The sequence below is a fragment of the Schistosoma mansoni genome (assembly GCF_000237925.1).
Source record: "Schistosoma mansoni, WGS project CABG00000000 data, supercontig 0013, strain Puerto Rico, whole genome shotgun sequence".
Lineage (NCBI taxonomy): Eukaryota > Metazoa > Platyhelminthes > Trematoda > Strigeidida > Schistosomatidae > Schistosoma > Schistosoma mansoni.
In genome coordinates, this window is record NW_017386025.1 from 3,220,878 (window position 1) to 3,247,037 (window position 26,160).

The 26,160-nt window shown below is 33.4% G+C and overlaps 1 protein-coding gene across 1 annotated transcript in view; it reads right to left on the reverse strand.

Annotated features, from left to right (window-relative positions):
- The window catches only part of Smp_163570 (ryanodine receptor related), a gene marked incomplete at its 5' end in the record, with an annotated part of 163,645 nt that overhangs the window by 132,082 nt on the left and 5,403 nt on the right, over nucleotides 1-26,160 (reverse strand). The window contains 11 exons of the mRNA XM_018790926.1: nucleotides 746-905; nucleotides 3,323-3,510; nucleotides 7,604-7,708; nucleotides 8,305-8,577; nucleotides 9,229-9,600; nucleotides 10,771-10,941; nucleotides 12,869-13,237; nucleotides 13,828-14,325; nucleotides 14,997-15,258; nucleotides 18,190-18,262; nucleotides 19,395-19,503. Coding sequence (XP_018645937.1) covers nucleotides 746-905; nucleotides 3,323-3,510; nucleotides 7,604-7,708; nucleotides 8,305-8,577; nucleotides 9,229-9,600; nucleotides 10,771-10,941; nucleotides 12,869-13,237; nucleotides 13,828-14,325; nucleotides 14,997-15,258; nucleotides 18,190-18,262; nucleotides 19,395-19,503 — 2,580 coding nt within the window. The remainder of the gene's footprint in view (nucleotides 1-745; nucleotides 906-3,322; nucleotides 3,511-7,603; nucleotides 7,709-8,304; nucleotides 8,578-9,228; nucleotides 9,601-10,770; nucleotides 10,942-12,868; nucleotides 13,238-13,827; nucleotides 14,326-14,996; nucleotides 15,259-18,189; nucleotides 18,263-19,394; nucleotides 19,504-26,160) is intronic.

A 26,160-nucleotide genomic window follows, 5' to 3' on the forward strand; every position in this document is an offset into this window, starting at 1 on the left:
ATGGGTTTCAATCTGTTGTTGGGTTTAGAACAAACATTATTGAGGAGTCCAATACCAAGATGAAGCATATGTTCAATTTTTCCTGGCTTTCAATAATAGTTTGACTAGGATCAACCAGTGATTTTGAATGTGAAAAAATTTAACAGTTTTCACAAACCCACCATGGTATTATTATTTACCTTCTAGACTTTCTAGATTAAGCTACTATTTAGTGGTCTAAAAGTTTAGTTCTGAGTGTGTTATCGAAAGATCTCAAAGCAACCTAATTTGATTCGTAAGTGTACACTTCACCACAATCTGTGGTTGTGAAAAATATTGCATAAATGTCGTGCTAAACCATAAATTAATCTATTTTTGTGATTACCTAGAGGCTATAATATGTTTGTAGAGAGTATTTATATAAGTGGTTTTATTAAAAGAAATGGAGCTGAATAGTAATAAGGTGAAGAGAAATAATAATGTGCTGATCAAAAGTATTGAAATAATAGCACTTTTAACATAGCCATGTTATACTTGAGAATATATGCAATTTAATTCAGTGAGTTCAAGCATATTTTTGATAGAATCATCCTTAATTAAATGAATAGTCTATTGTTGATGGGAGTGATTTTTAAGCCAATTTTCTAAATTAAATAAAGGTTCATGAACATGGTGTTTGTTATTTGGCGTTGGCGTATGTGTGGATGACAAAAACTGAATAATTCATGCAATAAATAATTAAATAATCATCCTAACAACTACTTACTTCAACAAAACCATAAGTCCATCCTAGTGCAATACGATCACGTGCCCACATATTATGTGTATTTTCAGCTAATTGGTCAACTAATGCTTCTATACGCACAGACAAACGAATTTGTGTTAAATCTAATGGTTGAGGTTTATAACCATTCACTTGAGTAAAGCTATTTTGTTATGATTATTAAAAGAAAAACAAAATGAAATAAAAAGTTATCTGTAGATATTTTTAGTGTTGTTCAGTACTGAACTTCCTTATCTTTACAAATTAAAGTGGTTCCAATGTGAATGAATGGAGCAGAATTTATCTGAAGTCAATTTGTAATGATATGAATTATTCTTTTTTGATATTTTGACAGGATTTTTATCAGTTTTAATTCTCAAATGTGTATTTTATGTGTGTTATCTAAATATAACTATTATGTCAGTTGATTGTACTTGGGTCTCATTTCATTTCGGGATTCAAGCTCAGTATCCTTAGCTTAAAACGCTAAACAGGTTATCTATTTATCTACTGAACTATCAGCAATGAAATAACACAAACGATTACAAATTGAATAAGAATTTATTCAGTCGAAAGGATTCCTTTCATCTATAAAAAATCTTTAGTGTCAACACCTGTAAAGAATATTAACGTATTTTTGTAAATGGTTACAAATGCAGGTAGAAATTCATCAAATAAACTTGCTTCTACTGATTCGCTTACTTGAACCTAACTCCGAATGTTTTAAACGGCAAAACATTTACTAGTAGGCTACTGAAATACCATAGCTATGTTTGTTAAGTGACTTTCATTTGTTGTAAATACTTGTGACTTATCCTTGTTGACTTCTAGGACTAAATTACTGAACTTCTGTTGAAATTAAGGTTGGCCGAATGAATGCCTTTATATTGTTGACACTTTTATTGTTACATATTTTGTCCTGTAACTATTCACATGCTTAATTCTGGTTGATATGGGTTATACGATCATATATACATACATATACAATGATTACGATACAAAATGTGGGCAAAATAATCAGCTGAATATCTATTGCGATGGGCGGTGTCCAAGATCTCATATGGTTACACAAAATGATAGGTGCTAACTCCCCCCCTCAAGAGACTACTTGAGCGAGAAGACAAAAGTAAAAGATAAAGTCTATTGAGCTACCAAATAACATGAATGTAATACTCATTTGTATATATACATTTATACCCCATTGAAAATCAATCCATTTCTTAGCTAATGGAATGCATTTGTCGTTCAGGACATTTCTGACTGTCATCAAGTGACCTTCTCACTTGACTACTTCTGATTAGCTCATTGTGTCGATATCCAAAAGAGATTGAAGTCCTCTATAACCTACTCTATTATACCATTAAATTCATCAAAGATGAAAGAAACATGAAGGTAAATCACACCCGTTTTTAAATAGTATTTCATATCTCGGTGAACTGATTGAGAAATAGTGAAGCTGGTTTCAAATAAGTCAATGATATTACAACCTGATATAAAACAAACGAACAAAAAAGGGATCAGTCTTTGAGGTCAATGTCAGTTAGCTTGAGATGTCTAGGGAGGCGTGAGCTTCTTCGGTATGATTGTGGAGTTGCTAAAAACACTGCTTAAAACCGATTGTTATACAGTATGTGCATCTGTTTTGTTTTTAAAATCTAAACCAATATTTTTTTCAGTATGGGGTTGTGGAGATTGTCAAGTTTTCGACTGAGATCATGAATCGATTGATGTTAGACCACTACTGAAAACCTGAGAGCACTGGGTGGCCGTTTTGTCCTAGTATGGACTTCTCAGCAGATCTCAATCAAAAACTTAACAATCTCTACAACCCCATACTGATAATTACCATGTGCCCACTAGTGACCAGCTTCGTGAGGGAATTCTCGGAGTTCTAGTGAGAAGCCGTGACCAGTGGAGCTAATCCATGTCAAGTAGAGACATGTATCTACCTCAGACAATGGAAAACGGTTGCGCAATCTCGTTGATTGGTTGAAGTTGGACATAAACACCATTGGAAAACGATGCAGAGGTCTAGAAGTTAAGTGTTCGTGCTCAAGACCGTAGGGTCTGGGTTGTAGTCCCGCGAGCAGGGTCGTGGATGAGCGCTACTGAGGAGTCCATTGCTGGGGCGAAAGTCGTCCAATACTTCCAGGTTTTCAGCGTTGGTTTAACAATGATCGATTCATGATCTCTACCATTATTGTTTAGTTACTCTAATCTTAACCTTTTAACAGGATTTCGTTTCTATCGATTGTCTTCTTCAAAAAGTTGTAACCTATGCGGATATGACATAATTCTTCGCTGTGTGACGCACCACTTATTTGTGTTTGCTAGTCTATCAATCTTTTTATTAATTCTTTTTCATTATTCATATCCATCCTACAGTTACTATACAATTCCGAACATTGTTAAAAATACGGTAACATTACGACCATGAACTATTGTATCACTGTGAACAGTGTTTCATTTAGTCAGAGTGTCAAATATACTAATCACTAATAGGTTTGAAAAGTGTAGCAGAAAAGAGACTGGATAAGTTAAACATTATTATTATTTAACCATATTCATAGAAATGCTTACCCATTTGATAGCTTCATTGTTCTCATCCTTGTACCCTCAGGTAATGGTTCATAAGTAATATTATAACCTAAGCTAATTATTGTTCTTAATGTTTCGTAGGCAAGTGTTACATTATACTGCTTATCTGACGGTGGCAGCTTGTCAAATGTAGTCAAACAAGGATGAAGATTATTTTCATCATCTCGACGCTATATTTTTCAAAAAAGAAATGTAGGATATTTCAACATTTTCAAAACATTGAAGATATACAATAACAATAATCAGTGAACGAAATGATTTCATTTGTCCATCAAAACTTATTACAACACATTTTAGGCATATATTCGGTAAATACGAACTACGAATAATGTTACTCAGGATTTGTAGTAATAAACTACAAAAAATGATTATGAGATGATTAGTGAGACTCAGTCTCATGAACGAACACGAACGGCAATTCATGTGGTGGGGGACGAGACCAATTCCCCACTCCATCATAACCTACTAAACTACAAATCATTCAATGAAACATGAAATAAAAATACGGATGAAGTAGAAAATCTGACCAGGACATTTAGGAAGCCATCCTTATTAAACGTCTTAAGTCGACCATCCCGGTCAGCAAAATAAATGTGACTAAAAAAAAATTTAAACTTGGCTTATGGAAAGTCAGAAGCTCATAACAGGACTGAAAACATAAGATAGTGAACAAACTGGATGAATGGAAGTATCACGTAACAGTACGAACAGAAACCCATTTCTCATCTAAGGTAATCGAAATAGGCGAAAGCATCACAATATAAAACCGTAACCCTGATCCCAATCATTATAAAAACACTGTAGTAGGATTCGTAGTGAACCAGGTTCATAGTGCCAAAGTTACGAACTACAGCGAAATAAATAACAGGATATAAACACCACCAAGTATATAAATGGCTAAACTCTATATTAGCGATAACAAACAATAAAAGTTCATAAAAAACAAAACCAACAACACAAATCAAAAACCAGACACTAAACGACCACTATGAAGACCTATTCAGCTACAAATTCATAATACAAATGATTAACACACACTGTTAAGTTTGTTTGCGTTCCCTGTCCTTCTTCATTTTCTTTCGACTCTTTTGTGTATTGTTTTATACTACTTATTAATTTTCGGTAAATAGTTGTATTCCTAGCAATTTCTGAGCGTATATTGTTGCGCTAGTTTATCGTGTAATATTCTTAAATAATTACATGTATTTATAACATTTATTGTATTTATCATTATAATCATTTTCTCTCGATCGTTGTAGCAGTTATTCTCAATTTCACATGGTTGTCTATTCCTTGTTTAAAAGCAACAGTTTCCGTGTCCGTTTGCTTTTGGTTCCTCTTTTTGCTTGTTGAAAACCCGTTATCAAGATTAGACACCGTTATCAGCTGTCATTCGCACTATCTAATGGCATAATTATTCTTGATGTTATTATTTCAGGAAGCCATTTTTCTTTCAGGCTTACAAATGCTCCAAGTGCCACAGAAACCTTACAAGTTTGCTACTAATTTATGTATATTACTCATTAAAGAACCGCTTTTTAGACAAACCGCTGTTTGAACTTCCGTTTCGGGTGTATCTCAGTCGTGTAATTAGACGCTTTGATAAGTTCAATATGCACCTAGAATCAAACCAATAAAAAGACACCCCAAAAGGCTTGAATGTACCACAGCATAGAGTGAAACGGTTGGAAAATAACAAAGCTCCTAGAAACAACGTCACAAACGACAGAACAAAGTATGAATGAAACAAACTAAAAAATATTCTCTTGCAAATAATGAACCAATACTGGTATAGTACAGACGATATCCTAAAAATCTGGATTCTTCCGGACGTTATCAGGAATCTACAACCGTAAAGATACGAAGACAGTCTCGAACAATTACCAAAGAATATTCTTGCTGGATACCATCGAAAAATCTTTTCGATGATAACATGAGCACAACTCATCATATCAACAAGTTATCTCATACTATCAACTCATTGTGATTTTAGACGCCATCTATCAACAGCTCAGGGAGTCGCATCTCTTTAACAGATCATTAAAACTGCGCTAAGCAATGATAGTGAGCTAATACTAACTTTCGCAGACCAAAATAAGGCTATCGATACCATCCCGAAACAACTGCTACTGAACAGGCTAAACAATAAAGTCTCTCAAAACATCGACTGGTGCATCATGTGCCCTTATGATGAATCTAAAGGACATTTTAAAGGAAAAAGTGTAAACTTCACTATGTACAGATGAGTAAGAGAAGTGGGCAATGAGGGTCCTTCTATTTTCAAACTACTCTTCCAAGAAATCCTCAAAACTACTAATAATGAGGAGAATATATGACAACTAATTGATAGAATGAAGACTATCACATCAAATACGCGGATGATCTCTGCCTTATCATAACGAATACTAACGATTTCTTTAAAAAGCTAATTCTTTAAAAAGCTAATTTGAAGTTTACTTCAAATCAAATCAAAGCCTTGGGAATGTTAAACACGACAGACAGAAAAAAGACTGACTGTAAATAAACACTGGAACAACCAGTAAATTCACATTGACCAAATAATCATTGAAGAACTAACTTCCTTCAACTATCTGGGACCCATAAACCGAAAAAACGGACTGCCTGATGATGCAGTCAACCAAAGCATCACTAAAGCTCGCCACATAATAATCAAAATCTCACTACTCTTGTAATCAAACATCATCAATCTACCAGATAAAAGAAAGCTGATAGAATCTACCATAATACTGGCCTTAGTCTACGGTCTATAAACTATGGTATTTAGAATAAATGACTGGAAGCTGTTCTCAATACAGTGGAACAAGTGTTCTTTGAATCAAAAACCAAAAACATTTGACAATGGCAGAACTACAAGATAAGTTTAGTCTCGCAAACATGTCGTTAAAGTCCGGCAGACCCAAATAAATACCTCGTACACGGCTCACAAACGACCATAAAAGTCGATGATGTTCAAATGACCATGCACAGGCAATACAAAAACTTTACTGATAAAAGAAGGGTATAGTAAACCATTGTTATGTGATACATAAATGGTCACCAATAACTAGACAGGAAATAAGGCCAAAGAAGAACGAACCAGCCTTTGTGCCCCTCTAGTTGTGCCTTGTTTTATGAAGTGTATCTTCAAAATAGCTAATCGCTTTCATTAACCTTAATGGCCAAAAGGAGTAATTAAATAGACATTATATTTCTCTGGCTGGCAGGGAAGTTTAGAATGAGTAGTTCGTTCTGTGCGAGACTTGTCAACTGTATCTGCATTAGTATTTCTGTTCACTCTAAGATTCAAACCTAATAACTGTTGTCTAAAACACCGACCAACCTCATTTATTTTTTGACAGATTAAGAAATGAAAAAATTATTCTCCTGGGACTGGTATGGTTTACAAATAAAGATACAGTAGCAGTTCTCAGTTGTACACAGAAAAATCTGGCCAATCGTAGTGAAGAAGCAAGTATTATCTGTTAATAATGGTTCACTTTATCCTAGTTAAATATAGAAAAATAATAGCGGTGGATGTAATTCGAAAAACTATATTGTAAAAAGTTGGTAAACAGCCTAATTAACATACTTATCAGAAAGAATGTAGGCTGTCACATTTCACTAATGACATGGAGTTAACAATTAAGTAAAGAAGAATTAGATAACAACTGAATAAGAACCAGTGGATTTCAGGTTACAGATTTGATGTTTTACATACTAAGACTTTAACTGAAATTCAACCACTGAGTGTTATAACCAAATATTGTGTGAAAAAATTAACAACTAATTATCCTTATGTCTTTATTTTTGAGGCCTAACCAGTTGTTACTCTTTAGATGATAACTCATTTTACAACTGATTTGAATTGTCAAAGATATTTATAAAATGTGTGAAGATAGTAGGAAATATGTGCCCATCAACTACTTAGTTTGTTGAAATGATTATGTAAACTATTACTGAATGTTAAACTGTAGTAATAGTATATCAGGGTGAATAAATGAATTAAATTACTTTACTTTGAGCAGTACATCAGACGCCGACAACTGTCATTTGTACCACATTACCAATTCAGTTAATTAATATAATTTATACCCGATGATAAACATCCAGCAGTTTCCACATTATAAACCTAAATGCAACTGAATGTAAATACTTTTTTCAGACGTCAAACACTGAGAGGATTAGTTTGTTCCAACTAAAATCCATGTTTCATCTCATTATATATATTTTTCATTTTAATCGGTTTAGAAGATTAAAACTTACTTCACCATATCTCCAGCCCTGATCAATTTTACGCATAGACCACATTTCATGTAGATTCTCAGCCAATCTATCACGAACCATTTCGACATAGTTTGGTAATTGGATCTTTTGGGAAAAAAAGACGGAAAATCTGTAGAATAATCAACATTGTAATCATTTTCAATTGTGTAACAGAATTTAAAGACAATAATAAGATTTAATTGCACAAACTTTAGCAGTGATTTTTAAAAGATATGGTGTTTTCTGGAAAATTTAAACGAATGAACAAAATTATAACATTATAGTAAACGAAGGAGGCCTTCTCAAATGTGTTTATAATATGTTACATTTGTCTGGTGAGTTAATGTGTACGGTTGTTTGTTTAGTTGGTTGGTCTGTAAAGATGAGTTCAGTTGAAGTCGAATTTGGTTACCAGATAACACCAGAAAATCCAGGAGCAGTGAACCGCTATTTTGTTCTAATTTAAGATCCTTCCATATATGGAAATGGGTGCGTATTGCTAATAATCTCCAATCTTGGAGAAAAGAAAAGTTTAATCCTCAGTGGTAGTCATTCGTTCTTTTTTATATGTCGGTGCATGACGGGAGAGTTTTTTTGAATCTAACTACATTTTACAATAAATAAATTCTGACGTTAGTTATGATTATCAAATAAAAACTAAATAAGAAAAAATAGGATAAGCTATGTATTGTAGTACTTACATGAGAAGTACGCACTGTACGTGGTACAAATACATATTGTTGTGGTGTTGGTGAATTCAGTGGACCAGTGAATACGTATTTATCAAGTTGACCAAATGTGAATACAGGTTCAAGACGAAGTTTCTGCCCAGGTTGTCTAGCATAACATATAGGTGAGTAACCAGGTGGAGGACCATGATGTAAACGACCTTGATTTGATCCTAAAAGAAATCTCGCACTTGCTTTTGCATTCATACTCATACATGGATAGAACAAACCGCTTATATTGAAATCCTAAAAACATTGATAATTAGTAACAGAATATTTGTGAAAACATCAATTTGAAAGATTGAACTAGTGAGAATATATTCAGTAGTAATAAGTATCGCACTATGGTTTATGTACATTACAGATAAAGTCAGAATAAATGACAGTAGAAATAATATTGTATGAGGAATAATATTCATTACAATTTAGTCACTGTGTTTACAGCAAAGTGGATTGTCATGTTCATTAAAAATGTAATGATAAGTGCACGTTTTGCATACGCTAACTACTTGAAATTTTGTCTCAACAGAAACATTTATCAAATCAAAGATTTATATTGTGATATATATACGTACTTAAGTAACCAGCATCCTAAACTTTCAACGTCCATATTGGTAACCTTAAACGGTACAGATCAAATAGTGATTATAAGTTCTCAGCTGATTCACCCAGACGCTTTTCGCAAATTTAAGCCACACCATGTAATAATGTATCAGATCTATCAGTTCTCTTGTTTTACTTCGGATTTTTAGTTTCTAAATTAGTAGAAGACGGAAATTAGTTGAAACAACTTATCTAACAAACGATAATACATTGTCAACACAAATGAAGAAATGACCAGGTGGACGTTAAACTAAAATTACAATTTGATCACAGAAATTGACTAAAAACGCTCACCTGAAAATATCCTCTTACTAGACGTCCATTCACATTAAATTGAATAACAGGTCCAGTTAAATCCAATAAGCATCCAATAATATCACCACGTTTCAATGGTACATTAGATGTTGCTTCCTCATTTGTTGCTTCATCTGTTCCGATTGTAGCCCGTTTTGGTTTACCACCAGCCCATAAACAACTTCCATCAAATGCATAACTAAATAGGTCATCACCCAACCCCGCAGCACCCCAACCGGGTCCACCACAGGGATGTGCATTATAACCTTCTGTATTAGCCCAACCAACCCGAATTTTCGCTGGTTGATGTGTAACTGTCTCAAGTGAATCAATAATTACTTCAAAATACCACTTTGGATACATAGCTCCACCCTTAAAATGAATAAAATATTAAATTTAAACAATTTTCTGGACGAAATAAGCACATTTCATAAGTTCATTGTGACCGATATTTACAGTACTGTATCTAAGATGATAATCATTGGAGTGTCAAGGAATTTCGTCCCATTAATAAAACAACATATCAGAAGGGTGAATTTTAAATCTCAGGCTTATAAAGACCATCTCAGAGATTCCGAGTATACATAAGAAGCAATGTTTAATTAATTTATGACAAACAGTGTGTATGAGTGACTCGATTATCGACCAATAGTTTGAAAATCGTTTATTTGATAATTTTGACGGTCTAATTAGTTCAATAAGAGTAAACATAAAGAACAATTGAAGATTGCAAAAACATCTCAATCCGATATTACATGGTGCAATAATTTTAATTTATCGATAACCTTTCACTAATAAAGTTGTATATGATTCTTATCAAACCTTACTTTTTTTTCATTTACGAAAATTTTTCATTCATGATTAAAATCACGAACTGATTTTAGCTAGGCTGCCATTAGGAACCTTCCGGCACTGGAAAGCCGTGTCATCCTAGTGAGGAACTCCTCAACAGTGCGGATCCGCACTCCTGTAATCGAGGATCAAACTCAAGACCTTCAAATCACTGAACCTGTATCCAATGGTGTTAATGTCTAACCTCAATCGATTCACACTGATTGCCAGCCCAATGGCTTAGATGTTAAGCTTTCACGCGTGAGACCGAAGGTCCTGGATAGGATTACAGGTTAGAGGAGTGCGGGTCCTCACTGTTGAGGAGTTCCGCACTAGGATGAGACATCTATACAGTGCTTTCAGGTTCTCAATGGTGGTCCAGCTAAAACCAGTTTATGATTCAAATTGCAAAATTTTATAAGCTTCTCAAATCTCTGTATACAAATGTTTAAGTGCAAAATTTTGTTCGTAGAGCTACCATCAACAACTTACGGAGGCTAAGTATGATTATTGGTGACATCTTTCATGGAAAAGATGAGTCAGTGTGAAATTAAGAGTGTGTCGGTTAAAGTGAATATGGAAAAATCATGTGAACAATTTAAATTTGTTTTAGTAATTATTGGAGTTTTGTTACCTTTACATATTAAGTAAACACAGATAATGTGCGATCAGTAATAATTATATATAATCATCAACAATTATAAGACTCACATCCTTATAACCGACAAATATATTTGGTCGAACTGATCCACATTGATCAACTAATTTTGTTTGTAATAATAAATCTTTTTGTGGCAGTAAAGTTTCATATATTAACTCCTGATTTAATCGTACAGCTCCCCCTTGACGTCCTAGACATAATGAACATAGTGCTTGTAGAACCTAAAATAAGAATTGTAAAAACATTTATGAACTCTGTTATTTGTAAAATATGCCTACAATATATTATGAAACTTTTATTCCTAGAAAAGTAATAGATTTGTTATGTCATCATAATAAACAGCCAAAAAAGAAGAATACAATCAAATTTTAGGGTTGAAATGAACAATAACTGAGACTGCAGATCATTTTTATCACGAATTAGTAGTAATTAACGAACCATAGAAAACAAAATAGCGGAACACATCTGATTCGTCTCAGTCTAATTGAATTCTTTACTATTTTACTAATTGGGTGAGGGTGAAAATGTGAGACTTTAGATTCCAAACAAGTAGTCATGCTCTCTGACAGACCCAAGTATTGGAAGCTTCAATCTGTGTGAAACCGTGGATGAACACCACTTTTTTAAGTCATAAAGTAGAAGCAATATTTCAATTTTCCCTCCTGCTCTCAGTAATTCACCCGACAGAACTACCTTCAACTAAGGCAGTCATCTAAATGAAAATTAATTGAATTATTACTTTTTTTTATAGAGAAGTACAATAAACCATATAGTACGACTACACTTAACACTGCTTTCTAAATAAATATTCAATAAATTTGCAACATAGTGATTAAGAATCCTGTTTCCTCGAGTTTTTTTTCCATAGAAATATATTTTGTTAGGTATGTGTAAGAATAAACTTTTTAATAATTGAATAAGGGTATTATATTTATTAACATTAACGCTTTGAATAACATTGTATTTGACCTATTTACTAATCAAAGCTCTTCTAGTCTGAGAACAGTAAAACATTCTATCCAACCTGTAAACATTAGTTTTCAGCAACAAATTGTCAACCCACTGGTACACCAATACTGTTATAACTCAGCAAAACACTAATGTGGCCATTTTTCATAAATGAGGAAGACTGGTTACTTAGCACAGTAAACACTGACAATTGCACGAATCATGGGAAAATGCAAATATTACAGATGAAAGTCTATTGAGCACCAGAAATAAATCAAAACTTCATCTAGAAACACTGCGTTTTATATGATTTGTTTTTCTGGTCAGTAACAAGACGTAAATACATTGAACTTAAAAGTACTTGAGATTGATACATCAGTAACTTAATGTAAGTACACGATCTACAATATCAATAAAATGAACTGTTTTAACCAACAAAGGTAACTAAATTTTTGAGCTATGTTTGCTCTTTCCTAATGCCACATTTTCTTTTTATTTGGGTCAGTATTTATAAATTTTCTATAAGGCATCAAACTAGTTGTCCTTCCTCATTTTAGAAATGTCTTGGAACATCTTCTTTTGAACTCCCAGCATTTTAAATGATATATTGACGGGTCCAATAGCGTTTATAGAAATACAATTAACATTGTTATCTCCTGAAATAGAAGTAATCATTGTGCTTTCACCCGTAAACTTCTGGTTACCGATTAGTCTTGACAATGCATTGATATGATCCAAGACATTAGTAAATTTATACCGGATTCGAAAATTATAATCAAGTAGGGTAAATGCCCATCTTCGAAATTAGTTTAATATGGATAGTAGGACGTTTACCTTAGATCCGGGAATTCCCACAAGCATTTCATGTCTGTAGATAATTTTAAGTGTCAATCGTGAAGCTTTTTGGGAAATTCTTTTACTTTATTGAATGACCGTTCTCATTAACACTTTCATGGAAAATGAATAACCTTATCTTAGAATATTGCATATAAGTTAACTGTATTCCCATAACATACATTGTATCGTCTTCTTTGTTTTTTGAAAATAAAGTATTTTTTTATTATTGCCAATGTAATAACATTCCAATCAAACCAAGTAAGTCTATATAAAAATACCAATCGTGTACATAAATAAATTGAATCAAAAGTCAATTCAAACGTTAGATTATTTAAAAGAGACTTCAAGAAATACATTACTGACCCTTGGATCACGACCTTGTTTATCTAATAACCCAATCAGTGTGCGTATGTGACGCTCTGTTATCAAATACAAAGCTTCGTCACTGTCAGTTAGAACACAATGTAAAGCATCCAATACACCTTCAGCGAAGCCCTGTTGTAATTCCAGCCTATTGAAAAGCCAATCCAATCGTGTAGGTGTAGCGAACTGTGCACAATTTTCACGATTGCCACGAATAAGTGCAGCTAGTAGTAAGTATAGATAATTGCCCAATTCATTAAACTGATCAGCTTTATCTTCACCAACAGCTTGTGAAAATTCTCGACGCGTTTGGAATGTTCCAGTGAATCTTTCTATAGTACTCAATACATGCCCAATCATACCTTCATTCTGGATTAAACAAATGATAAGAAGTAAAAATAAAGCCAAAATCATGTGAAACTATGAAATTTATTTGTTTTCACAGTTCGGTGTCGAACACAAGACATATCAAACCAACGATCTCTATCTGATAGCAATCAGCTACGGATTGCAAATAATAATTGCTACTCCAGGAGCTTTCCATCCATTTTTTGATATAATTTGAAGCAGCGGTCAAAAGTCACTAGTATTTGATATGTTTGGTAGGTTTATTGTAATTTCACCAGATCAAAGTCGATGAACCATCTTAGGAAACTTTGATAATTAGAATAAATACAATATATTATTTACAATTACTAAGTAGTGTAACAAGTATTATATTTGTGTTCACATTATTTACTTTTGACAGGTTAATACATAAAGTGATATTAATACATTATCATTTATATTTTCTGTGTGATATAAGAAATCAACATTGTATCATTTCAATAATCAGAGATTTCTGTTAGTTTAAGTTAATTCAATTATCATGAAAACTTATTATCAATCATTCATGTTACATATCTCACTTTATACAGTTAAGTGACTTTATGATAATGACAAAAAACACAATTATTTACCTGAAACAAATTTTGACGATTTCTTAAAGCAGTCAATTTAGATTGTTGAATTTCGTGTTCTTCATGTGGATGCGGTTGAGCGAAAAATTCAATCAAATCCTCTAAACATTGAGTTACTTCACCTAGTAAATGTCCATTGCTTAAATTACATTGACTTTGTTGTGAAGGTAAAGTTATATTTTGTGGTGATGATATATAATTTAATGCATGTATAAAGTTATTAAATACAGATGTACATCGACGTATTGCTGATGCTGATCTAATTTCTTCATCTTGTGCTCTTACTAAACTAAACAAATCATCCATATGACCTTCAATTAATAGGACAGCTTTTTTCTCTTCCACACGACCAACACCACGTTTCCGAGTTTCGTATGCCTCATATGATAACCATCGACCGGATGCCGCATGCTGAAGGTAAGCTAATGTTTCACCTAATCTAAGGTCTGGTTCACCCATACCTTCAGTTTCATGTTCTTCTGAACGTTTCTTATCATCCTGCAAAAAACAAATTTAGAGTCCCAATAAATAATCATTCACTTTTTATGAAGATGTAAGAAGACAATGGATTTTTAGTCTAAAATATAATCTGGTATAATTTACTAATATTCTGATTCCATCAAATTGATAGCTGTATGCACAAAAATTTGTTATATTGAGGAAAACAAAGGCGATGACAGCTGTAATTGGTCCACAACTAGCTCACTTCTTAATCTCTAATTCCACATTTTTAAAGCCTACGTATCATAAATATTCATGTTTTAGTTCTTAGTCTGTTTATTTTTCTAGTCCTTGTCGGTTAATATGAAGATTGGTTGTCAATCACCTTCAGACATGTAATACAAGATAAGTGTCTCGAAAAACTACAATAATATATTCAAGGGTTTACTAACATAAGAAATTATGGTATATTGTATCATATCACTTGTTAATTGTTTGAAGACAATAGCTAGTGAAGCTGCTAACCACCAATAATTACTACGAAGTTGGAAAGTTTTTTTTTAATTTTGTTATGGATATTATTCATATAAATATTTTCATGAATTAATAATTTGTATAACTAGTTAGCGCGCATACTAGTATTGCTTCAAATAGATAGTAAATTAACTCAACACAGATTTTTATATAAAGAAAGAAACTGAATGTACTACTCAAAACAAAAAACATACTTTAGTAGGTCTTATCAAAAAGATTGAAGCTGCATTTGTAGCTTCATGTGCTGACAAAGTGACGACATCACAGTGTCCATTTCCATTGGCTTCACTAGGCAATACACCCAAATAACGACCAGTAGTTACATGACGTAGACGAATTTCAGAGCCCCATGAAAAGAAACCAGCACTCCATTTAGTTTTTGTATGTTCAATCCGCCATAATGAACGAGCACTTGTTGAAACAGCGCCGATTTCATACATAACTGCATGACGTGAACTGTCAGGAAACATATTAAAATAGGGGAATAATATTGGTTGGTTAAAAACAATGACTACCAATGAAGTAAGAGTACACTAGAAAGTAATTTTGAACTATACTGTAAAGTGTGGACATGAAGTTTTCAACACCAGCAACTATACAAGGTGAAAATTCTCAAAACAGATGAAATTATTTACGATACATAACTAACTTTACTTCTGACCACCAGTAATAATTTGCGAGATTTTTTGTTTTAGGTGTTGGGACACAAATGTTTGGGGAACTTAGCAACAATGACTCATGAGTTAATTAACCAAATTAGGCATGGATAAATTTGTATATATAACCTAGTAAATAAAACTCAATGTCCTAGAGACCACTATACTACATCTACTACAAACCACACATACACAATCTAATGTTTTTAGGTGATATATATTTATGGTCTTTGCTGAGTTGCTAACTTTTTGAATGTATCCAGTAACCATTAGCTATAAAACGTTTAAACAGAAAACACTGTGATTTAAGTTTTTCAATAAATGGCATAATACGCTGAGGTTGTTAAGAATTCTTTACAGAGATGAGTATCCGAACCGTTGCCTGAGCAAATTCTGTTATTTTCCACCCAGATATCCAAAAGAATGACTTTTTCGTCCAAGGACTGTACATGCACGGGCACTAAACTGCTGTTTTTGGTGTCATTTTTTCTGACAGTCCAGACTAGTTCAACACCTTAAAATACATATTTATATCAAATAGAAATACCGTTCATAAAATGAACATATAATATATAAAAAATGAAATCCAGTCACATGATCGTTATTAAACGTTGGTTTAATTTTTCTGAACATAAATTTTAAGCTACATCAAGCTATATCTCTATCTACGCTTTTGCTTGCTAGCCTGTTTGGTTATCGAAAGGAGACTGGAAATTAATCAATAGGTCAAATTTAAAACACTATCTCAATTGTGGTTGCACTGCCCCATCAGAATCTTCTCCCAAAACCAACGGCAACGGCCAAAAGGAGTACGAACCAAAACGTTCACACTTCGGAGATCTTATTAATCTACTGGTTCTAGGGTGAACTTGATGTGCAAAAGGGCATATTCATTATTTTAATCTACCATGGTCCTAACACCTCCGCAACTCATCATTCCTCTTGATCAGTTGTTATTATCTCCTTTATATTTCTAAAACTTACAAGTCAGTAGTTACTTTGATATTAAAGCTTCCTTGTGGACTAAAGTTTAATGATTCGATAAACGATTTGCAGACTGTGATGTACTTACTCCCCTTTCTTAATTGATAAAACCGAAAATAACGGTTTGAGCGCAATAACACGAATTGATTTTACTTCGTACCATTTTAATCAGACGATTAAAGCCTATGGTATTTCCAAACCGTAATTACAAAACAAGCCGAAAATACCTATCGAAATGAATAGATCTGGAAGTCAGTGTGATCACATTGTTAATCCGACCTGCGCCTTTTACTTTGACTCCTAATTGGATAATTTCTTTCACATTAAGCTATACTACTTGTCAATATTCACAACTAATTTCATTTTCAATCATTTTGAACATAAAGTGTACCGTATGTTCGTTGTATTTATACAAATTGGTAATATTCAATTCATTTCTGACAGTAACTGCAACTCCTTATATTTCTAACAGTTACCTCCGATTTTGTACGTTTACTGAACTTTTGTTTAACTATGATGGTTTTTATTTTCAATGTCCTCAGTCCTAGTTTCAATAGTTCACAGCTATTATGCCTTTAGGCACAGCTACGAGATGCCATTTGAACCAACAAATGTTTGTAAAAAAATCTTCCTGCTATTATTTCAAGAATCACTTTTTACATTATATACGTTAAAACATACAACACCGCAGACACCTCATGAATTAAGGTATGTTGATTAACTGGATACATTTTGTAATAGTAATACCACTTCATGAACAAAAATTTTTTCTTAGGATTCCGGATTTTGTGCGTAACTCTTTCATTTAGTTAGAATTTACTCGTAAGGTCCTCATCACCTCAAGGAAATTACATTGGAAGAATAAAAGGAAGTATCCACCCTAGGTTTTCTGAACATGCTCAGTAAAGAGTCCTCTCAAGACATTGAATACTTTAATTCCTTGACATCACTTGGACGCAAGACATCAACAGGGAACCATGAAATCTTTCACACTACCGAATGGACAGTCAAACTCTAGTCCTTCAGAATTCCCTAAGACCTTTTTTAATAAACCCTGGGAACCAGAGTTATTTTTCTTAAGGAAACTATCGCCAGTACTTTTTTTGCACTGGTAATAAAACTCTTATTTGTTTATTATATGTGAAAATTATATTTGATTACTTTTTTTCAAGACGACTGCGAGTTGAATAGCTACAAATACGTGTGTATATCACCAGTAAGCGGTATTGTATAAAAGAAAACTTACTTTGATAAATGTTTTTTATGTCTTCATCGGTGAAATTCTATAGATTATGACAAATCCTAATTCCAGTTTAACAATTAATTGTTTCGTAACAAAGCATCATGTAAATAAATCTAAGCAAATCGCTAAAATTACCATACTGCTAATGGTCGTTTCAGATAATTGAACTTAGACACTCATGATCGTGAAAAAGCAGGTGTTTACAAGTTAGATTAACCATTATTCTTTATCTTTACAATAATAATTGATTTTCAATGATCACACTAACCAATGTATGACTATAGAAACCATAACACAACGTTTCCTAGCTAGCTAAATTTGTCTTTATTCGTTTTCCAAAAAAAGAGTACTAAAAGTTATGAAATATTGACAAAGAGTTTCTATTTTACTTACCCAGACAATAGATCAGAATTTACTATACTTGGACGTTGTACTTTATTAGGAGGACTTCCGGGAGCTGATCCATTCACTGTCATTGCGACCGACGATGAAAATTCCTCTGACTCAGTAGCACACGCTGCTGTCAAAGATTCATCACCATGAAAGAGGCGAACAACATCACCACCCAATACCATATCTGTTTAATAGGTACAACGTAAACATTACAAAAATTGATCGGTAAGACAAATATTTAATTAATTTTCATTTATTTCAAAAGTTATCAAAATACCCCTTTCTTTATTTATTTTGTTAGAAAGATAATCGAGTTTAGGTATCTTTTGTTCCACTTTCTTAAACTACAATATTTGCACAGTAATGCATAATAATTGCAATTTCTTACAAGGCGATATGATATCTAATTTATAGGCAATTCACTGTATTGTAAAAGATCAGAAATATGTAGGCTACTAGTTAAACCGTCTATGCGAATTTCTGATAGAAGTTTAGTAAGTATTGAAATCGTCCAGTATGAATAACAGCTGATAAAATCCCATGTAGATAGGTTTTTTCTTTACTAAAATGCTTTTAAATGGTTTATAGTCTTCTCAAAGCCTGAACCGCAGTCAATCATGAACCCTGAAAAAATGTCACTAGGCTCCTTGCGTTGAAACGAAACCATGACTAGTTTGATCACAGACAATGATTAGGTCCTTACATAATGAAATAATAGGATACACTGGCTCCTAACTTTTTAGTAGATATGACACATGACACAGCTCCATCATAGTAGAATCTATGAATTATTGGTTATAAGTCATTTAGTAAATAATGGTCTATTATCATTAGCTTTATCCGATACGTACATAAACTGGAACTTTCAGTTACATAAAGTGACATTTTTAATAATTTTTTTCTGTAAAGCAATTTACTTTCCTGTTGTTGACTACATTTTATCAGTCTTTCGAAATATGTGAATTTTAAACAGATACCTAGGCATTACCCATGGTTATGTTTTGTTTTATGTTTCGAAACCATAACACGCATTCCATTCAATTTGGGACTCGCCACAAGGTCGTGCCTCTGACCCAGTGATGTTCATACTTGAATTCGAACCCAGTACCTACCTTTTTTGAAGCCGATACATTATCCACTACACCACTAAGTTCGAAATGTAGTCGAATTTTTCAGAGGTTATTATGTCATTTGCAAGGGCTTATATTTTCCAACCCATGATTTTCAAGACTATATAATCAATCTCATCATAGAAAACTACACCTTTATAATTGATAAGATATTAGATATATACCGAAAATGGATGGAAAACTTACTCATAGATTTTTGCCTTATTGCACCACTGGAAACGGGAAGTACTGTCCACAGAGTTTGCTGGAAACTCGCAATTACACCATTGCTTGAAATGACTTCTCCATAAACATGCTAAGAAGAACCAAATATATTTAGTAAACAGTTAATTGTTTATATCTGAGTTAAAGCATTTCAGATGCATTCCGATATGGTTCAAATGTTGTTATAATATTAAGAAAAATAGGTTCTTGTGTCGTGCCAGGGCCCCTTTGTTTGGCCAATTATTATTGGAGCAGTCGCATTATCCAGTCTGATCATTAATTAGTTCCCCAATATCCCCTGTAGAACCGATGACCTACTTACCATATGACAGTGATCAACTAACAACAATCAACACCCATAAACTTATTGGTCATCGAGCTTCTTCCAGCCCAGTGTTAGACGAATATACCAAGTAAATCGATTCCCTATTACACTATGTTCAATCATGACCCAAAACTCAAAAAATAATACCTCTTCAACACTGAACTGCACAGTAACACAAAATAGAAACTTACGATGTATAAACAACTCAGTTGTAAGTGACACGAAAAGAGAATAGGGAACTAGTAACTGATGATACATCTGAAATGACGTGATATAAAAAATTCCTTTATGGGTTCAACGAAGGCTAACAAATAGGAGAACTTAAAAATTTAGTAACTCAAACGCCCAATAATTATGCAAGGAAAATATAGCTAATAATCACCCAGGGGGTAGTTCCGAAAATTCAACTTTCGGCAAATCCACTTCCATGTGACAAAGGTGTGAGGAAAAAACTATTATTTTGAGGATTTTTTGTGGCCCTGGATCTGTCTCCAGTTGGATTGCATACTGATTGCTATATCGGCTATCCTAGTATATTTCATCGGCTTAAATCGCGTTGATGAATAACGGAATTAAATAAGTCAAATACGAGAATGGGTTTTTGAATAGATATATTTTGTATAATCACTGATATGGATAAGAAATGAGATGTATGAAGCGACCCGCGGTGGAGAAGGTGTATGAGCCAACTTTATTTAATCAGGCGTTAATCAATATTTATAGCCAGATAAAAATAAGTTACAGACATGTGATTAATAGGATAAAAAGTGTACAACACATACGCTCAGTTCAAAAGCTAGAGTAAGTTATATGGGCTTAACATTGTAACTGACACTAGAGACTATTAATGCTATCGTTACTCAGAAACGAGGAACTACAACCCCTAGGCCTGCTTGTGTTTGACGAGACACGTTAGAAACATGAGTGCGCAGATGATATTTACTGTAGAGAAACATAGGGTTATATGTTTCAGGCCTTAGTAAACAGTGTTCAAAATTCTTAAAGAAGAATGATCTTACAGACTTGTAAACTTATAACAGCTTTAGTAAGTGCCTTAAATGTGAGACATCAATTGGATTCTACTTGCAATTGACAGATGAAATGTTTCATGATCTGAAACATTATATACGTGAACGATTCGCTTTTTGAGTCGACTTCCTTCGATGAACGGATTTTTTTGTGTCTAAATTTTAATAAATTCAAATTCAGATCTTAACTAAGAGATGTAAATCTAGAGTCGAAAATATGGATTACTATTAGCAAAACAAATTCTGCTTATAACACACCAGTGAGAAACTATGTTTTTGTATTCATATAATTGATGAAAAGGCAGGGTTAGGAATAAGGATCATGTTGGTAGATATAAGTTTTATTTTTAAATAATGCGTATCCGTATCTTAATTAAAAACGCTCTGGCATTCAAATTCATTTTTGTGTTGGTTGTTTGAGTCTTCCCATTGATGTTTGGGACTGCAATGATCAGTCTCATATTGACATATGTACATCTTGTGCGGATTGCCTCGATACTGTCTGAAGTCACAAGCTTCATAAGCAGAGATGGATAGTGGCTAGCGGTGGACGTGCGTTTCGTCCTATTTTGAACTCGTCAGCCGAATGTACCTGCATCTCAAACAACCAATACAAAAATGAATTAAAACTTCACTTCATAAAACAAGCTAGTGAATACCTGGGCTCAGTAGCTAATTGAATAATGCGATGGCGTTCGAGGTGAACAACACTGGTTTCATGTCTCGGAGTGAATAACAACTCTGGAATTCAGATATATCTGGCTGACGAGGCTCAGATAAGACGGAACGCGTGTCCTGGGTTTCACTGGTAGCCACCATCCTGTTATATCCCGTGGAGAATTATGAATGGTAACTTTGAGGACTATTTATGGACCAATGTGATATGTATATTTCCTATTGTATAAATGCCAAGTAACTTAACTATTCATATTCATGCTCCCTTTATTATGAGCTTTATTTTGTCCCATAGACTATTACTATACGATTTACCATTCTTGAGTTATCCGCAGTCTATTAATTTCTGTTCCCCCTATTCACAGCCACATTTGGCCAAACCTCGTACAAATGTTATTTTCTATTTTCTGGTACGATGTGGTCACTTTGTTTGGTATATAAACCCAGCATGTTTGAGAATAATGATCCATATTTCAGAGGCTGTTATTGTTGTCCTGGAATTAACTGGCTGGGCTAGGCAGATAGCAGGACTGATAGGTACTCAAGACTGCTCATACGGTCTTTGTACTATTGATCCGATCGATAAAACACTGCTCTCCAATTGGCGGTCTCATAACGTCATATATATCAACTGGACAAGCACGTACTCAATCGATATGAGTGAGCTGAAATAAGTGAGGGATCTAAAACAATTAGACGAAATTAGTTTCTGGTTGCTTATGTTTAGATAATTCAGTTTAAACTACTAAACCCTAACTTCTAGTCTGATTAACTTTATGGACCGTAATGTAACTACATAAATGATATTCGACTTGTTACTTATAGTTTGAAATCTCGTTTAGAGTAAACTTTTCAGTGGATCCATATCATAATCGAATAAACAACAGTATATGATTCTAGTGTTTAAAGGAATAGATATTTTAGTTCGATTTCAATGGATACACTAGAGCTGTTGTAAATGCTTCCAGTTATCCTAATTTAAGTAAGCAAAGTGAAATACACATCTGTGATTTCGCTGCTATTTTCTAGGAGAATACCTAAAGCTTTTCCAAATTAAATAATTATTAACTATGGATGTGATTTTCTTTAAGTTACTTACTTTTACGCAAAATTATTGAAAATTAAATAACATTTAGCTAATTAGAATTGTTATGAATAATAATCATCAGTGAGCTTAAATAGGAAGTAATGAGAAGGTGAATGATTTTTTTTTCAATTATCGATTGTATTGATTAAAAAAACGCTTAATTATATCAATATAATGTTTAAAGTATATCACTTGAAGTTCACTACTAGATTTCTGTTTCGAACGCTACGATAAAGTTATGTCATCAAACTCATGATATAAGGAATAAAGGTAATTCAGCGAAAAAAAAATTCTTTTCGATAAAATCCTTTACTAAAGCTGTTTAGTCGCACTTGTGGTGATTTAATGATCTAAGTTGTTCTTGTCATAAAAGGATACCAGGAAAAACTATACACACATGAAAGCATATTTCTTTTTTACACGTACAAGATCGTTAAGATAAACAGACAAATGAGGATGCATTTAGTATATATATATATATATACATATTATTCAGCATACTGATGGTGAAATAATAAATTCCACACACATTTGGGCACAGAGAGGAAAATGTTAGTTATCGATTTATGCACCAATCACTAATTTACAGAACTTATTTAAATTGAAGAAAAAGTAAAACTATAGCTGAATTCGGTCAAATTTAGTAACAGCCCACAGAATTTATTGATTGGTTGTGTTGAACGACTGTTAGTTTGGTGTATTGTTGCTTCCTAAAATTATCTGATTCAAAAAAACGTAACTACTAGCCACTAGGACATATGAATGATGTTTGATCATATATTGTGAAAATAAAAATGCTATTCTGGCAAAACTAGAAAATGGCCTACTTAAGAGTTTATTCAAAAGTTCACATTTGCTGTGGAAATACAGATAATACATCCATCTTTATAAAGATAGTACAAAAGAACTAGTTGTTATTAAGCTCACAAGTGTGGAGGAACACGAAGGTAGAAATAGTCCTTTTAAATATTCTACTAAAAAAAAGTCGATAGATTAATTAGAAGGAACTCAAACGGAAAAATTAATTGAATAGGGCAGTATATACATTTCCTTTGCTTTGTATCTCTGAAGTACGAAAGAAACTTGATAAAAAAAACCATTATAGGGAGTCATATTTTCTATTGACACGGTTAAATAAGAGCTGATAGCCTTTTGTCATACTCTTCGGAAAACGGATGGCCTGAGATGTTTATAAATAAATGTATGGTCACAAAAGTCAAAATAAAGGAAATACGAACCCTCAAAAAGAAATCACTATTCATACACCTAAAATTTAGATGCGATGCAACTAGTGAAATGTTTATTCGGAGATTACTCAGAACAGTCCGGAGAACGTTCAACACTTGAAACCTACAGCTAGCGTTTTTCGTGAGTCTTTTGGTAACACAGAGATCAAAAGATAAAATACATAGGCTAGCCGTCTCGTTTTGAACTTATTAATTCCACTGTTCTTGCGGGACAAGTTAAATAGGTTAAAGTTCCGGGAATATACATTTATATGCTCATGAACGTCTTCTGGCACAGCCAAGCAGAGGTGTAGTTAAGACAGTAAAGAACTTAGTATCAGTCCAATTATTTCAAAATAATTGCTGTGCTAGGAAATATCAGTCGTTTCCAATTGTTTATAGAATTAGTAATTTTCTACTAAGGTCTAGAACTCTGAATGGTAGCATGAATACCTATTCCAACTGGAAGCCTCGATCTTACCAGTAATCAAACCAAAAATTTGGATTTGTTATGTGAACGACACATTCGTCATTGTCGAAAAGAACGAGCTGGGAAATACCTGCAATCTGATCAACAACTTCTTCGATGACATCAAGTTCACAATGGAACAAGAATCGAACAATAAACTACCATTCTTGGATGTACTAATCACCAGTACCGATACAGGAAAACTGGAGACTCAAATATATCGGAAGCTGACCTACACAAATCACATTCTCAATTGCAGTAGCAACAACCCAAAAGCTCACAAAATCAATTGCATACAAACTTTGTTAAAGAGGGCAACACATTTGCAACACGAAAAAATGAAGAGAAATACCTGAAGACCATCTTTCAAAAGAACGGATACCCAATCACCTTCATCAGAAAATACCAACCAAACGCATTACCGGAAACAAAGTCAAGTACAGAAATCAACAAACGGATCATCCCACCATATATAAAAGACATAACAGAAACTGCAACGACTTTGTTGAAGCCTTTCGGAATAGATGTAGCGCACAAACCAACAAAATCACTACAATCAATCTTAAGAAAACCGAAGGACGAAGTGATAAAGGAAGAAAAACCGAACATCATCTACAAAATAAATTGTACCAACTGCGAAGAACACTATATCGGACAAAGCAGACGCTCTCTTCATTTTCGCCTGCATGAACATCGATTAGCGGTCAAACCCCATGACATATCCTCACTTATATCAGTGTATGTGGACAACTGTGGACGCACATTCAACTGGAAAAATGTGGAGATCATGGATAGATGTTATTCTAAAAACACCAGAGAGTTTTTATAGGCTTGGCATTCAGGTCAACTACCAAATTGAAATCGATCCAATTTGTCAACCAATCAGAAAAATATGGACAAACGTAGGACCAAAACTAAAACCAATGGGAGATACAACCACAATGAAGTAAACAATGACAAGTTTAAGGTCAACAAGAACCAATAAACATCGAGGTCTACAGGACAAGCTGTGAGCCATATGTGGAGAAATTCGAACACTTCACTTCTACCTGAAGTTTATGTTGATGATGTCGTTAAGAAGAACGATGAAAACTCCATGACCAAACCATCCAGTTCAGAGAACAAAACCCCGTCAAATTCTATTCTGATTAAAATACTGGCGATATGAGTACAAAAGAAATATATTCGACACCTTCTCTTACCTTGAGCAACCTCAGACTCAATATGTCAATGGTCATCTTAGCTGTAGGATAACCTAATTTTACTGATTTACGTACAACCTTTCCCTTTTGTATTTGCATCAATCAACATTATTATTCAAATATGCCTGATTTTCATTCTTATTGTCATCATTATTACTGTCAATATTACTATTATTATTAATCTTTCAAACACGTGAATGATTTGGTTAATATTCACCAAACCTTTTTGTTCCCTCTTACTGAGTTCATATGACTTCATATACCTAATCATCTTTCACAAAACATTTGACTTGATCTGTAACTACATTATTACTTCGTTCATCCTTACTGTCAATATTTGCATTCAATCACTGTTTTCACAGTTTCATTCAAACTGATATTGTACACTAGTCATTTCAACAATAACATTTATAAATAAGGCAAGAAGAACAAGATCTGTAGAATAACATGGATTCATTTTATTTCAAAGCTTCTCATCAACTGCATGTGGCTGATATTTACATTAGTAGTATCATCATAAAAAGCTTTACGTAGCATAGTCAATGAAGTTTAGTTTGAAACTGTACAAGAAATAAGAAGAGGAAACGACATGTTTAACATAATAGTTGAAATTGGCTAGTATTTGTAAGTTGAAGATAAAGTCATATGAAGAAGCGTCGGTGACGTTACAACCCGACATAAAGAGATAATGAATGTTATTTTAATACATGCCAATTACATTATGTCTTGATATTGC